The sequence below is a fragment of the Fukomys damarensis genome, unplaced genomic scaffold, assembly GCF_012274545.1.
Source record: "Fukomys damarensis isolate Sample0158 unplaced genomic scaffold, DMR_v1.0_HiC HiC_scaffold_35, whole genome shotgun sequence".
In the NCBI taxonomy this organism is placed as follows: domain Eukaryota; kingdom Metazoa; phylum Chordata; class Mammalia; order Rodentia; family Bathyergidae; genus Fukomys; species Fukomys damarensis.
In genome coordinates, this window is record NW_022900947.1 from 41,839,683 (window position 1) to 41,855,823 (window position 16,141).

Here is a 16,141-nt window from a genome sequence, read left to right on the forward strand (position 1 = left end):
GCGGAGTTCGCGCGTTCGGGTGGGCTCCGCGGCCGCCGAGGCAAACAGCCCTCCCAGCGCCCCTTTTCCCTGCGGGTCTGGAGGGCGCCCGGTTATGGAAGTCGGGAAAGCGGGGCCTGGCGGGGTGGAGGCGCGCCGGGTCCGGGGAGCGTTCAGCGGTAGGTCCGGGCGGCTTTGGCTTTCCTGTGGGTGCCCAGAGTGAGAAGAGTTCTCTGCCTGAATGTGGAGGCCAGAAAGGGAATACCTTCTCCCTCGAAAAGCAAAACACTGCCGACGCCAGGTTAGACTTTGCCAGCGATGGTTGGAGTTGTCCCCGACACTCGGTTGCCTCCCTGGAGGTGGCGAAGGTCCCTGGACCGCCGGAGACACCCCTTCCCCAACCGTGGGCAGGATCGGCGCTTGGGTATCTTCTTTACAGGTGGTCGGGTCCGGGGTCCAGGCAGCGCCCTGAGCTGGAAGGGGGAGACGGAAAGTCAAGATCAGTATTTGTTCCCTTGGAGTCTTCCCTTTGGGCTTTTGTTAAAACCCGAATCATTATTATGGTTGATGGAGGTGAGGCAATGGGGATAGTAGGGCCTTAATTTGCTCTGTTCCTTTGGTTGGGACATGTAAATACTTCTGGCTTTTGGGGGAGGGTTCCCTTGATGCCTACACTTGGACCCTGTGGGAAAGCACGTGTCACGTGCTTCTAAATTACTAAAAAAAGGACTGTACTCTTAGTAATTCCTGCTTTAAGGAATCTAGACTTGAAGTAGAAGGCATCGTGTTTTTTAAAAAATACAGTTTTCTGGTTTGGGGCTGTAAAACCTTCCAAGATAACATTAACCCTAGTAACCATTTCAAATTCTTACTGTATTCTCAGAAAAAAACATAAAAATTATGGAATTCGCCAGCTTTAGTAGTTCACACCTGTAATCCCAGCACTCGAATTTCAGAGATTCAGACAGGAGGATAACAAGTTCTGGCCAGAACATAGATCCTGTCTCAACAAAACAAAGCAAAATTAAAATTGAGGGGCTTAAATCAGATCCCAGCCCTTTATATGAGGTGTTTTGTCTTTGGACTTGCTAGGGGTGCACTCTTTTATCATTCACCTACGTTCCTCTCCCTTTTTAATTTTGAGACTGGGCTCTCACACTATATTGCCCAGGCTGGCCTTGAACTTGAAATTCTGCTTCAGCCTCCCAAGTAGCTGGGATTATCTCAGTTTTAACTGAGAACTTTTCTTCCATGGGGAATGGGAAAGCATGATTTGTCAATTATTCCATTGTATGGTGGAAGGGATTTTGATAGACATTTCTGTTCATTCTGCATGTATTCTGTAGAATTAACCCTTAAGTTCATAAGATCTGGTCGGTACACCAGGAAGCAAGCATATTTGAAAGTTGAACTCTGTCTTAGTTTGAAAGGTGTTTTCCAGTGGACTTGGCATCTGGAGAGAAGCCTGAAGTTTCTTTCCATGCATGACTATTGAGAAAGAAGATACCATGGAAAAAAGCAGATCCAAAGATGGAGGTTTGAAGTAGAGACATGTTTGATGCCCTATGGACTAAATTCCTCTGAAAATTTAAGTTCAATAAATTCTTGGATGTATTTGTTTTATTGCTTCAATCATTGAGAGGGTTTCTGTCAATGCAATTCAATTAGGAGTCCTAACTGATCGTGGTAGATAGCAAGGGAGGAGGTGAGATGATAATACTGATAAAGTAGGTTGCAGCCAACCAACAAGGTCTAAATGCTTTTTTTAAGATAGGTGTTTGCATTTTATTCTAGGAATGCTGATATCTACTTATATTCCACATCCTCTAGAACATGTATCTTCAAAAATACCTTTGGCCTTTTTAGTGGTTTCATTGTCCTCTTAGTTTCCAGGGTCAAACTATGTTCAACTCTGACTCCTCCCTCCTGTACATTCTGTATTTAATTATTTACTAAGGCCTGGTGATAATCCCCCCTTTTGTTTTTGTCAGTCCTCTGCTACCACAAGAATATTTCCCACGGTTCAGTTCACAAGTACTGCTTTTCCTGCTTCCACATTCTGTTTCCAAAAACAGAAATACTGCCAGATAATTTCATAGATCTTATACTCGTGTGTTCCCCAGCCTAAACTCTCTTTAAACAGTTTATTCTGTTCTCTTTTATGCCTTTGTATCCTTCAAACAGAATTTCCAACTCTTCAGCTGATTTATCCCAGTTAAGCTGAGCATTTCCTACTCCCTTTTCCACTGATATTCCTCAGCTGTTCTTCAGTTTCTTCATCTGTAAAAGGGGCTAATAACCCATCTCATAAGGTAATTGAGAGAAGGCTTGTGCATGCATGTGTGTGAGTAAAACAGAATCTGGTATTTTCTATCACTGGCATTCAATTTTGGGTAGTAAGTCGCCTTTGCTCAGATTCTTCCCTTAGCTCCAGGTCTTCCATCAGTCACAAAGTAGTTATATTCTTTTCAATATCTTTTTCATCCTTTCATTGACATTCCCAGTTTTACCACTAGAGTTAAGGGTGAATCAGAAAATAGAAAATTTGAGATACACATAACAGGATATACAAGGTAAGTTTTTTTTTTTTAAAGCATACTTGATAGTCAATTACTCTTAGATCCTTTAGAAGGAAATACACTGCATTATGGACTTCAAAGTTAAAAGTCTAATCTTAAGTCCTCACTAATACTAAACTGAGAGACACCAAGCAAATCAAGTAATTCCTTTGAGCACTGGGGTACGTAAAAGTTACAAGAATGAGCATTTCAGAAAATTGTGGCTTGGTGGGCATAATGGTTGTAGATTTTTACAATTTTGCTAGTTGGAACTCTAGGAACAGTTATAATGGCGCAAAACTACCTGCAGCCTACACTTCTCTCTCCTTAGGGCACCATACTTTTCTGGCTTGTATCTAGATGTTCTCCAACACTCCATGCGGTCTTAGATGGGGCTTTTGGAGGTGGCTGAATCTAGGGTGTCTGAATGTGGGTTGAGGATGTGAAAGTGAGATTGTGTGTGGTACCAGATTAGTCCACTAATTGGTTTATCAGTTCTGGGTGTAGGTAGTGAGAAGCCTCACTGTGGGCATGGGTGGTACCACCCAAAAGGCTTGTAGCCTAAATGGGAAAGAGATTCTTGCTGCTGCTGCCGCCTTTTGCTGTTAGCTGTTTCCAGCTTGTCTTGCCATGGACTGTTTCTCTTTTGCCATATCCCAGTGCCATGCCACCCTGCCTTGGAGCCAGCCATCTATGGACTGAAACATTATGAATTGAGTATAACCATTCCTCCTTTAACTTGTGGGCCTTGGGTATTTTGTCCCAACAACAAAGAAAGTATGATTTTGGTACTTGGCATCTGTCTGTCTTTTCATTTTTCTGGTCTTTCTGGGAGAAAGACCTGACACCCAAAGTTAAAGGAGGAAAGGTTATTTCAGCTTACGGTGTGTAGAGGTCTCCAGTCTATAATCAGCCGGTTCCAAGGCAAGACAGCATGGCAGAGGGACATCACAGAGGAGAAACAGTTCTTAGTGTGGCAAGCGGAAGGTAGGAAACAGCAAGTAGCAAGCCTATTTTCATTTTGTCTAATACAGGTTACAGCCTGTTGGGGTACCACTTACACTAAGGATGGTGGTTCTGTCTTCAGTAAATTCATTCAGCCACAACCAGAACTACGCTAATTCCAATCAGTGGATGAATTTAATACCACACACCCTTAATTCCAGTATTGCACTCCTTAGATCCAGCAAGCTCCAGAAAGCCCCACCTTATGAGCACATGAGGTTGGGGGGGGTGTCTAGATACAAGCCATAACACACACATGTCCAGTTACCTACTTAATGCTTCTTTTAAGGTATCTCAAATACGGATGCTCCTTTCAGTCTGTTCACAGAACCTCAATTTTTTTTTTTTAAATAAAAGTGGAGTTACATGTTTTTTCCTTAAAAAAAAGAAACTTAGCATTTCCTATTCCATCCAAACTCTTATTAATTATGGCCAAATTACCCTGCTTGATGGGGCCTCTACCTTCCTCTCCAATCTTTTATTCGACCATTTTCTCTTCTTCCCATAATACTCCCACCCAGAAATTTCCTTTCAATTTCTCGCTAATCTCTACTCTCAGGCTCTGGCACATCCTGTGCCCTTGCCTTGCCTCCCTTCCTACCTTTTTAAACCTTCATTTCTCAGCAATCTTACTATTTAAATAGGTCACCCCTCCTACCTTTCCCCCATTATAATATCCAGAACTCCCTTTTATTATGTCCATTATTCCTCTCTGTACGTATGTATTTGTTTGATGTTTTCTTAATTTTCTTCTCTATTACCACATGATAATATCCAGAAGAACAAGAACCATGTGTTTTATCACTGTACATACAGAATCCATTAGATGATAGAAACAAAAGGTCAAGCATTCTAGAAAAAAATATTTTTAGGATCATCTTTATATCCCCAATTATGGTTATAGGTAGATCATTGTGAAGAGGTAGCCTTAATAATGTATATGAAAGTATAAAAGCGGTAAACCAGAATCAGTTCTGTAGTTGTGATGCAACTAATAACTGTGCTTGTAACAGTATTTGAGGACCCCAAGAATATGTAACACTGTTAAGAGATACAGCAAATACCTGTATAAGATGCTGAATATATAGGGAGCGATGGGCATCAAGTTATTGTGCCTTTTAAATAGATGGCAATATTTGGTGCCAGGTACTGATTCCTTCAGGCAGAGTTGAAAGTTTAACAAAACCAGATCTCTCTTAGCCAAACTCACTCACAGACCACATAAGCACTGTACTTGGGAAGGGGAGGAATGCTTGGAAGAACTGACGCTTTAGGTTCCTGGTAATACTATGGCTTTTCCTTTCCTTTGTATGCCCCATTTCCCTCCAAGTTAGCTGAATACAGGTCCAAAAGGATCAGCAGTAGAAATGAGGTAACTATAAGAAGGGTAGCTCATCGACCAGCAGATTTGTTGGCATTGCCTGTACTTACCTGAATGGGAGGAGAAAGACTTGGAGAGAAATAGCTGACCAGGGAGTGGGCTGAAGTAAAACAGTCCACACGTCCATCATTTGGTATGGCAAGGATGTGTACATTTCTATGGTTTGATTGATGCTGGGTAGAAAGTTCTGTCCAAGTTTGGACCATGACACTTGAGAGAGAAGGCTATTTTAGCAACAAGAGGCTGTGTAGACTAGGGAAGGAATCTGAGAGAATAAGAGAGGACTAGCACTGATACATCCCTGCTACTGAATGAAATACCCTCCTGTTGAGTGAGGTACATCCCTCCTGTTGAGTGCTGTGGAAAGCTGCCTCTATTTCCAGTATAACAGTGTACCGTACTAAAGAGTGAGCATTTGGATGTGATGTGGATTATACAATTAAGAAAAACCTCTCTATTTTGCCTCCCAGTCACCAGTACTAGAGGGATGGGCCCAGAAAGGACTGATAACAAATTGGTTAAAAAAAAAACAACCCCACCTTTCATTTTCAGTTTCCTGAGTCACAATTTCAACCAGAGAATGTTTAGCTTGGAACTGAGATTAGAATTTCAAACTGGATAGATGTAATAATTTAGAGTGTGGTGTAAAAGCTAAAGAACATGCTAAAACCAGTTTTAAGGGATTTGGTGCCTGGTGCATCTCAAATTTTAATTCACATGCCAGTCACCTGGGGATCTCATTAAGATGAAAATTTCTCTTCTATCTGGGATAGTGCCAGAGGTTATACGTTTCTAACAAGCTCCCTAGAAATGCAGCTGATTCCAGGACCACAGAAAGCACTATAAAGTAGAGAATGGAGTTTCAAGACAACACAGTTGTTGAGACAAAAATATCAGATTGAAATATATAAATGATCCAATCTTTGTGTGTAAAAACAGGTTGAATGTCAACAACTTTAAAATTACCCATCAAATAATTCATTCAATAAAATGGAAAATCACTGCATATTTCTCACCTTCTGATAAATATGTCCTACTTAAATGAGAATGTACAAATGAAGCCGTGTGTGGAAGTAGCAGTGACCTGTGATGGCAGGCATGAGCCCTTGCTAGAAAAATCTATGCATTTGCAGAAGAGCAGAGCAGTAGTAACAGCGAGCCAGTTCTAGAATGTATAATTTTATGATTTTGTCACTGGTTAGCATGTGTCCTTACTTTACTAATAACAGAAATTCAAACTAAAGCAACAGCATGAATTTTAGGCAAAAGCTTTTAACTGGAAAGTAAGAAAATGGTAAGGGGTTTTGGTTTGAGGATCTGACAAAGATCAAGTGGTGCCCTAGCAATCTAAGAGAAGATAGGGAAAGGACTCCAGCGTGAGTAGCTATGGGGTGCACACTCGGATGAAGAAGATCAGATTGGCCTGTTCACAAGAGAAGGGAGACCAGTTTTAGGGGACGCTATGGTGCTCTGGAGTTCAGTTGATCATTATCTCAGTCCTGGTTTTGTAGCTCTGGAGGAATTGGCACTGCTTGAATGGCTGTTTGATTTCCAGTAGCTGAATCTACATGACTCGAGGGTAGTTGTGAGGTTTGGCTGGACTTCAGGGTGACCATAGGTCTAGGGCAATGGAGAATTTAGGGCAAAGCTGAAGGTCCCCATGAATCTCTTAACCTGATGTTCTGAGTCTTAAAAGGTAATGAGATAGGCTAGGTAAATTTAGAGATAATAGACCCTGTTTTTCCAACTTTTAGACAAATGTCCTAAATGACTAACATTGTATATGCAGAGCTGAAAAGGACTTGATTGAGAGTTTTATGAAATGAAGGTCAAGCTTTGTCCTGCATTTAATTACCTACTGGGCCTCTTTACCCCAAAGTGAAGAGTCATGGTTTTTAGCAAAAACCTCTTTTATGTCCCTGACTGCCTCAGAAGAAAATACAAATCATGCTTTCAATGAAAAATAGGTTAAGGGCCCAGGATTTTGTTTATGGTGGTCTCTGTTGTCCAAATGTGAAGTCTTCAGAACTGTGTGTGTGGATAAAAACCTTAACTGCCACTTAGTAGAGCTGAGTTCAGAAGGAAATCCGTACCTTCTATTTCCACTAACTTGTTAATTTTAACTTAAAAAAGGTTAGTAAATACATATTTGCCAAAAAAAGAAATGGAAAGAAAAAGATTACACTTAGGGAGCTATTTTTTGTTTGGTTTTGAGGGGAAAATAATGCTCATGTTTATGTGCATTAGAGTTACATTGTAATTTTAAGATCGTATGGCTCTACCATTATTTGACAACAGAATTTATCCATCTATTTCTTGAGGAGTTTAGGAGTTGGATCAATTTAACTAGGTAACTACTCTGACATGATTTTACTTTATCTGGTAAAATAAATTATTACCCAAATCTCCATTTAACTTTCCTTTCACTTCATGATTCTCTGCAGCATGTAAGATTCCTTACCCCACTAGTAGTGGCAAAAAAGCATTTTGGTGACCCCAGGTAAAATGGCCTTGTAATCTAAGCATTTACACTAGATTCTCTCAGAAGCATCAGTGAACATCCTTATTCAGAATAATGTGTCACCAATACAAACCAAATAGAATAAAATCTGTTACTGAACTGTGATGTGATGGATTTACCAAACTTTACTCTGTAAATGATGCTCGTTATTAGGCCAAGAGGATATATCCTACAGGTCTTCTAGAGTGTCCTAAAATTCTGTTTTCTCATGATAAAATTTTGTTATTACTATTAAAACATAAGTTAGTCCCACAATATCTTTTTCTCACCTCTCCTCAGGATTTAGAAGCTTACATATCATACTCTTCTAATAATTCTACAGTTCATTAGTGATAAGACTTAGTAATTTTCTACCTTAATAATAGAACTAGTCAAAGTAATAATAAACAGGAATATTTCTTATGTACTTTGCAGAATCTTTAAAAAGTATCATGTTAGTAAGTTGTTAATTTTTTAAATCAGTAAACTACTTTAAAGAAAAACAAATGGTAAATAAGAATTTCTACTTGAGGTACCCAAATACTGGAATTAAAAACATGTCAATTTAAATAAAATTTCTTGATTCTCTTTCATTATTTTCTTTAGTAAGTCTCTTAGAAAGTAAGAAGACAATACAGAGGACTTAAAATATTTTCAGTTTTGTCCATTATGGGTCAGAAAATAAGTCATAGAAGAATTTAAGGAATGAATAGAAATTGTGGTTTTGTCAGAGGCAATGAATATTCTGAAATATACCTGAAAATTTTAAGATGACATGTAAATTATAATTCTAGTGTAGAAATGAAGATCTATAAATTTCCTGACCTCTGATTATAAAAGCAATAGTAAGTAAAACATTCAGAATACATATGCTTTTAAGCTTTTTATTCAATATTTTTACTTATTATCATTATCACTGTTGGAACTATCACTATCATAAATAGAAGTGTTTCTAACTGAAGATGCCATCATATCCTCAATGTTTCTTTTAGGGTTTTCTTCCAAATCAGTCTGTATTGCTCCAACTTTTGCTAGCTTCCATTCAAGTTCTGCAATAGATAAACCATCATCAAGCTGCATAAAAATCTTGGAAAAAATGCAAAGAGGAATTTATCATCTATATAAAACAAGTTGGCTCTAATAAAAATAATGTAGAAATGAAGATGTATTTAAAACTAGATGTCAAATATTACAATATCAGAATACATATTGGATAGTGCAAAGTTATATTTAAAAGACAAAATTAGGTTTAAAATGCTTATTTTTAAATGAGTGAAAATAAATGGTTTAAAACTTCAAGTCAAGCAACTAAGAAAAGAACAGTGAAGCAGAAAGAAAAGTAAAAAGAGGAGTCTAATGAAGAAAATGCCTTAGACACAGTCCAGGCAAAAATGTTCACAGAAAGGGAAACCATGTAAGATGAAGAATTTACATGAGACATAACCAAATCATGACAAGATACCATTTCTTATCCATCAGATTACAAAAAAATCCACATACAAAATTAACAACACTAAGATATGATAAATATGTAAGTAAATCATAACACCAGACACTCAAAGAATTTTAGTATATGTGCTGCCGAAGTGAGCACTCAAAGAATTTTAAAAGCCTTGACACTACTGTGGGGAAAAAACCATGCTAGTAAATTTCAAAACTTTAATGGGAGAATTTCAAGAAAATATGAATTACTATATCAGTTAACTTTCTGTTGCTGTGACAAAATACCTGACAAAATCAGTTTAAAAGGAGAAAAGGTTTATTTTGGCTAACAGTTTCAGATGTTTCATTCCATTGGTCTGCTGGTCCCACTGTTTCTGAGCCCGAGGTGAAGCAGTACGTCATGGCAGAAGGATGCAATAGAGCAAAACTCACCTCTTGGCAACCAGGAAGGAGAGAGAGAGAGATAGGAAGGAGCTCAGGGCAAGTTATACCCACATGATTCACTCCCTTCTATTAGGCCCAGCCTCCAGAGTTTCCAATACCTCCCAATAATGCAACCAAATTGTGAATGGATTGATCCACTGATAAAGTCAGAGCTCTCAGGATCCAATCACCTTTCAAAAGCCCCACCTTTGAACATATGAGCTTTGGGGGGAAATTTTGAGTCCAAACTAACAATGTCCAAGAAAGAAAGCCCAAGATTCCAATAACCAAAAAGAAGTTGCTATCCCCAAATATCACATTTAAATTTGTTAAATTTATTACTAAATACTATACAGATGAGCAAAACATTTGTGAGGAAAATTATAAAATATACTTTAAAGACATAAAGGAAGACCAAAAGAAATGATAGGCTAAGCCGGGCATGGTGGTACACACAAGCAGCCCTAGGACCCAGGAGAGACCAAGGCAAGAGGATCCCATGAATTGGAGACGAGCCTGAACTGCAGAGCAAAAATGATCCCCGGTACAAAAAAAAAAAAAGTATATGTCTCATTCATGGACAGATGGACAGCAACACAGTAATACTTAACCAAGAGTTAATCTATAAATTTAATTCTAATAAATATTTAACAAGGTTTTTCATAGGAAAACTTGACTAGTTCCAAGTTACATGAAAGTTTTAAAAAAGACTTAGCAGAGAATTATTATAAAGTAGTAGTAATTGCACAGTGCTGTATGAATCTAGAGCTAAACAAAAAGACCAGGAGAATATAAAAGAGACTTCAGAAACATATTCAAGCATTTTTAAACTGTTACAGTGGTGCAGCAAATATTAAAACCCACTAGGATTACAATAAAAACAAATGGTGAAGAGGTAGAGAAACTGGAACCCTTCTGCAGTGGTGATTAGAGAGTAAAATGACACAAGTATTACAGAAAACAGCATGGCAATTCCTTAAAAGAATTACCATTTCTCAAAAATTCTTTGTCTCAATATTTTCCCAGGAGACTGAAGACAAGGACTCCAACACATACTCAAATACTCTGTTCATGGCAGCATTATTCACAAGAGCCAGAGGTTGGAAGCGACCCAAGTATCCATTGACAGATGAATGTATAAATAAAATTTGGCACTTTTGATTTTAGAAATAAAATTATAATACATGCCACAACATGAAGGCAATTTGAAGGTATACGCAAAGTGAAACAAAGAGAAAAAAAATCACAAAAATATTGTATGATCCCAATTATATGAGTTACCTAGAGTAGTCAAATTCTGAAAGACGAAAGTAGAAAGGTTGTTGCCAGGGACTGAGGGATGAAGGGACTGGGGAGTTGTTTAGTAGGTAGAGAGCTTCAGTTTTACACGATGAAAAGAGGTATGGAGACTGGTTGCACAATATGCATTTACTTAGGCCAACTAAACTACATATTTTAAAATGGTTAAGATGATAAATTTTATGTTTCATGTACTTTACCAGTTAAAGAATAAATTTCAAAAATATCTGAGAAATTAAATTTTAAGAAGAGGTGTTGAAATAACTGTATTTTCTTGCAAAAAATCAAATCAGATACATTTCTTATTCCAATGCTATGTAAGACCTAAGTGTAAAAAAACTTTAAAACTAGGAAAGTGTAGATAATTATCTTTTTCACATTAGAAATACAGAAGTGTTTTAAAAAGAAAGCATAAAAAGTATAAAATAGTTTTGACTGTGCCAATATTATAACTTTGTGTGGCAATCAAAATGAAGTTGGGTATCATGCCTGTACTAGGGGTCTGAAGCAGGAAGATTGCTTGAACCTAGGAGTTTGAATTTTAAGTACTTTTCCTGTCTCAAAAAAAAAAAAAAGTGCAAACTAAGGCTGGGGATATAGCTCAACCACAGAGCATTTTTAGTATTTCAGAGGTCCTAGATTTGATCCCCATCACCACACACACACACACAATAACAAGGTACTGTATTATTTTGGAAGACATATTAGCAATACTATAAAAGCAATATCCAAAACTTTACACACATATACATATACACACCCATTCACATACAAGCTATAAATCAAATTACACAACTGAAAAATGGACAAAGCTTATAAACAATTTGAAAGGAAAGTACAATAATGACCAGTATATATTTACAAACCCCACTAATAATCCAAACTTAATAACAAAATACTATTTCATATCCATCAGCTTGACAAAAGTAACAGTATAATAATACAAAACCTAGTGAAGATGTGGGTAAATGGAAATACTCATAGATGGCTGATGAGAGGATAAAATGTAATTCTCACTTATAGAGCAATTTGTCACCTATCCAGTGAAGTTGAAAGTCCTAAGATCCCACAGTTCTGTATAAATCCTTGAGAAATTTCCAAAAGTGGCACAAGAATAGTAAGAGCAAAATAATTTGTAAAGAGAAAACTGGAAATAACTCACATTTCTATCAGCAGTTACAAGATAAATAAGTTGAGGTATATCTGATAATACAAAAAAAGGAAGAAAGAATAGATAACATACTAAATTCACGATAGTGTTTGCTTCTAAGGAAGCAGGAAAACAAATAGGACTGAGAATAGAAAGGCAGGCAACTTCAGCTATATTTACAATATGTTTTTCAAAGGTAAGCAAATAAACAGAAACAAATATTCATCTCCCCCCCCCATCTCTCAACATTTTTGGTGATGCAAGTGTCCTCACATCCACTTTTTTTTGACATCTCTTTGGTCTTAAATGTTTCTATACCCCAAAATTCATACATTGATGTCTCAACCCCAAGATGATAGCATTAAAAAAATAGGCTTTTGGGAAGCAATTAGATTATGAAAATAGAGCTCTCATGAGTGGGAGCTTCCCTCATCATGGGAAAACATGAAAAAAGTCAGTAAGGAACAAACCCTCACTAGTCACTGAATCCACTAGGACCTTAAACTCAGACTTTTAAGCCTCCAGAACTGTGAGAAGCAAATGTTTCTATACACACCATCCAGTTTATGGTGTTTTTATAATAGCAGTATGACAGTAATCATTTCATGAGTAAGACAGTAATTTCTTGCACTCAGTGTATTAATTTTTAACTTAAAAAAGATGAAGCCCAGGCTAGAAAAACCAAGGTGTGAAACCAAGGAGGAGCCTTAGAGACTAAAAAAGAAAAGCAGAATATGAACCAATTACTCTGGTTTTAGTAAAGCCAGTTTTAGGGTATTGACTGTGAGAGAATAGCTGTTTAAAAACAGCCATTCATCTGGCTTTAGCATGACAGTAATTAGGTTTCTAGCCTCAGCCAACTCTCTTGTATGTTTCGGCTGCAGTTGCAAAGGCAAACAGGTGAACAAGAGTAGACCGGTGTTTTTTTGGTATGGGGATCAAACTCAGGACCTTGCACTTGCCAAGCAGGCACGGCACCCCTGAGCTAACTCCACAGCTCTTCAGCATGATAGTAAGATAAAAATATGTTCAGTTTCCTAGATTAAATAGTTTTAATAAGTGAATAGACCAAAAATTTAGGAACTAAAAATCATTACACAAGTAGGTATATATAACCTTCTACTGTGTGCTGTGAAAGGAATAGGAGATGTGGTCCCAGCACTTATTAGGAAGTTGAGACACAAGGGGAATTGATGAATCAATAAAACTGGGGTAGTGTTTGAATAAATAAAAATGAGTGGCTTAGATAATATATTCTACAGAAGTTCGGTAGAGAAAGTGAAGATAGACTATTCATTAGTCCAAGATTATTAATCAAGTCCAGGACAAGAGGAAGACACAAAAAAGTAGGGTCTGGGTAGGGAGAAAAAAGACTGGCAGGGAGTTTTAGGTACAATAAAATAATTCATACAAGGTATAATAGCACAAATGTATGAAGTATGATCTGGTGGTGTGGCTAAAGACCAGCCTAGCTGGAGCAGACACCACAACGTAATGAGAAATATAGTTGGAATGAGAGGCTGAAAATTCTAACCCCAAGACAGAAAATTCTAAAATTGTAAGTTATTTTGGACAGGAAACTACCAAAGATTTTTAAGTAGTAGATGTAGGAAAATTATTCTGGAGGTATTAAAGAAAAGACTAGAAGCAAGGAAAAAACTTTTATTTTTCAAGGAAATAAACTTTGATGAGGCTTATTAAACTATAGAAGATTTCACCTTATTTTTATAAACAAACTTTAAAAATTATTACCTTCCAGCTTGAGACTTATCCCTCCACACTCTATAATTCCAATGAATTTGCCTTCTATCTCACCGTTCTTATAAACAAAAATTGTTGGTAAACAATTATCATGGTAGTGTTGAATACAGCTATCCACAATGGCTTTAACAAATTTAGTTGCTGGAAACTTTCTTGCTAGGAGGCCAAGATGCTGATTGACCAACAAACACATTGGGATGCTAAAAAGAAAAATGGTACCCATAATATAAAAAAGAGACTTTTCTTTAAAAAGAGACTATTCACTTCAGCCTAATAAAATAAGTGAGACATCTCTATAATAACATATCTCTGCTTTTTACATAAAGGCCTATCCTAATCATCAGCTACTGTTACCCTTACCAGTGATAAATTGTATAAATTGTATGTATAATCCTCTGGTTCTTATTGGGTCCTAGAGATACAGTGGCTATTGTGGGAGTCTAATGCCTGACTTAGGCAAACTACACTCAACTTACTATCAATTTAAGTCAGTATAGTTTCCACAGGTAGGACACAGACCCAAACAAAAACATGGCATACTTTTATGGGGGGTTGAACTCGGGACTTTGTGCTTGTGAGGCAGGCAGCAGCACCACACAGCTAAATCCCTGGATGTACATGGTATACTTCTAAGAAACCTCTTAAAGTTTTAGTTGAAATAAAGTTCACAAGATTATTTCCACATAATGAGTATCACATTCAGTGTTCCTCATCTCAGGCTTCCTTGACCCTAGCAAACTTCAAACCTCATCCTCTTTAGCATTCCATTCCATGTCACCTCCTGGTCCCCATTCTCCAGAATCATTTCTCATCAGAAATTAAAAATTCATTAGAAGTATGACCAAAACCTCCAATTTTTCCTACTTAATCATGTAACTCCTATTATACCCATTCTCCAATTCACCCCCTTTCTCCTAGTCTATGTCCCTCACATATAGCCTGTTAGTCTCACCACCTCTATATTATTCCACAGCCCTTACATTCCCTATGGTAGTTGGTTATTTTACTTCACACTTAGGTTTTCTTATTGTTCCTTCTCCAAAGGCTCATTTCCCATTGTAAGCTTATTTAAGTTAATAAATCTTAGAGCTTTTATTTTTAGGCCCTTACAACCCTTCCTCCCCTTATAATAATTATTCTCTTTCCTTCTAGTCTCAGATCTTTTTCAAAAGGGAAGGGGAAGGGTGTTTTTCTTACCTCTATTTTTGAAATGCTGTCCTCTTTTGGTTTCTGCAATAACACTTTCTATTAATTTCCTTTTAGTCTGTGACTTTCTCTGTCTTTGTTCAAATGTAGATGTTCCTTATAATTATATCCTGGACCATATTCTCAGTCCAGACACATTCATTGGACAATCCTAACAATCCTGACATCAACAACTGATAAATTTCATCTCCCTTCTTCCCAATCCAAAAAAAAAAAAAGTCTGATCTATATTTTATTAGGTTGGCACTCTCTATTTTTTCCACAGTGTCTGATCAGTAATCAAGTCATATTGACTTCACCTCCTCATTTTGTATCCACCTCTACCCATTGCTTTACTTCTTTCCTTTCTTATCTGAGCTACATCAGATTACACTAAATCTGTTTACTGACTCATTATCTATATTGATCCTTGACCTGCTTACAAAAAAAGCTCAACATGAAAATCTAATTGTGTAACCCTGAGATTCTGCCCTTTCCCTAAGCTCAGAATTCTTTAGTGGCTCCTCACTCCCTTCTGGATAAAGTCTGGACTCTGCAGTGGGGCCATCAGGGATCTTAATGGCCTGGCCCCTGCCTACCTTTCCAGTATTATTCTCTATTTGACACCATATTGCACCATGTGCCTGAGAGAGACCAAATTACATAAAGCTTTCCAAAGCACCATGATACCTCATACTTCTGTGACTTTGTTCAAGCTGCTTATTCCTTATTTTAGAAGGAATGGGTCTAAAATAACCCATTCATCCTGTCGTACTCCCTCCAACCCTGTAAACCTAGGGAATTTATTCTTTCTTTGAATCCAAAACCAAGAATCAGTTACCATAGGAATTTTCCATACTTCTTCAAAGGTAGAACTTAACTATCTCTAGGGCTTTTATTCTACTCTGTAGACTTCAGCAATAGGACCTAAAAAACTTTATTATTATATTTTCTTCATCTATTGTATTAAAATTTATGCAATAGAAAAAATTTATGTTTTATTTGTCTTTGCATCCCTAGCATCAATGAAATTCTTAGAAATCTACTTTTAGGTCATGTTATACATCAGTTTATGGAGGAAAAAGCTAAACAAGACAAGTTATATATTTAAATTTCAAAATATGAACTTGGAGGAATATGAATAATAATAAATGCAAAATGTAATAAAAACCAGTGACGAGACCTGCATCAAGCTGAGTCCCTAGACTCACTGGCCCAGGAAGCTCAGCTTGCTATAAATGATCTTAAGCAGGTTGAGACTCTATTTGGGTAAAAAGTGGACTGAATTCCATAAATTTAATGTTGAGGAATTTAGGTACCTAGTGAAAAATAAACTCTTGCCTTCCTATAAAAGGAGGTAACTACAAATCTGAATTCATTTAACACTTATATTTCTCTTTATGATATTTAAATGTATTAATAAATTTATTGTTAAAAACTAGACTATTCTGGGATGG

General features: G+C 37.2%; 1 protein-coding gene across 2 annotated transcripts in view; it reads right to left on the minus strand.

The window, feature by feature from the left end:
* Nucleotides 1-8,300: 8,300 nt before the first annotated feature.
* Pdcl2 (phosducin like 2) overlaps nt 8,301-16,141 on the minus strand; it is a 29,783-nt gene continuing 21,942 nt past the window's right edge. For both annotated transcript variants that reach the window (XM_010640273.2, XM_010640274.1), the window contains exons 5-6: nt 13,491-13,699; nt 8,301-8,472 (exon numbers count right to left, since the gene is read on the minus strand). In XM_010640273.2, coding sequence (XP_010638575.1) covers nt 8,321-8,472; nt 13,491-13,699 — 361 coding nt within the window. In that variant the 3' untranslated portion in view covers nt 8,301-8,320. The remainder of the gene's footprint in view (nt 8,473-13,490; nt 13,700-16,141) is intronic.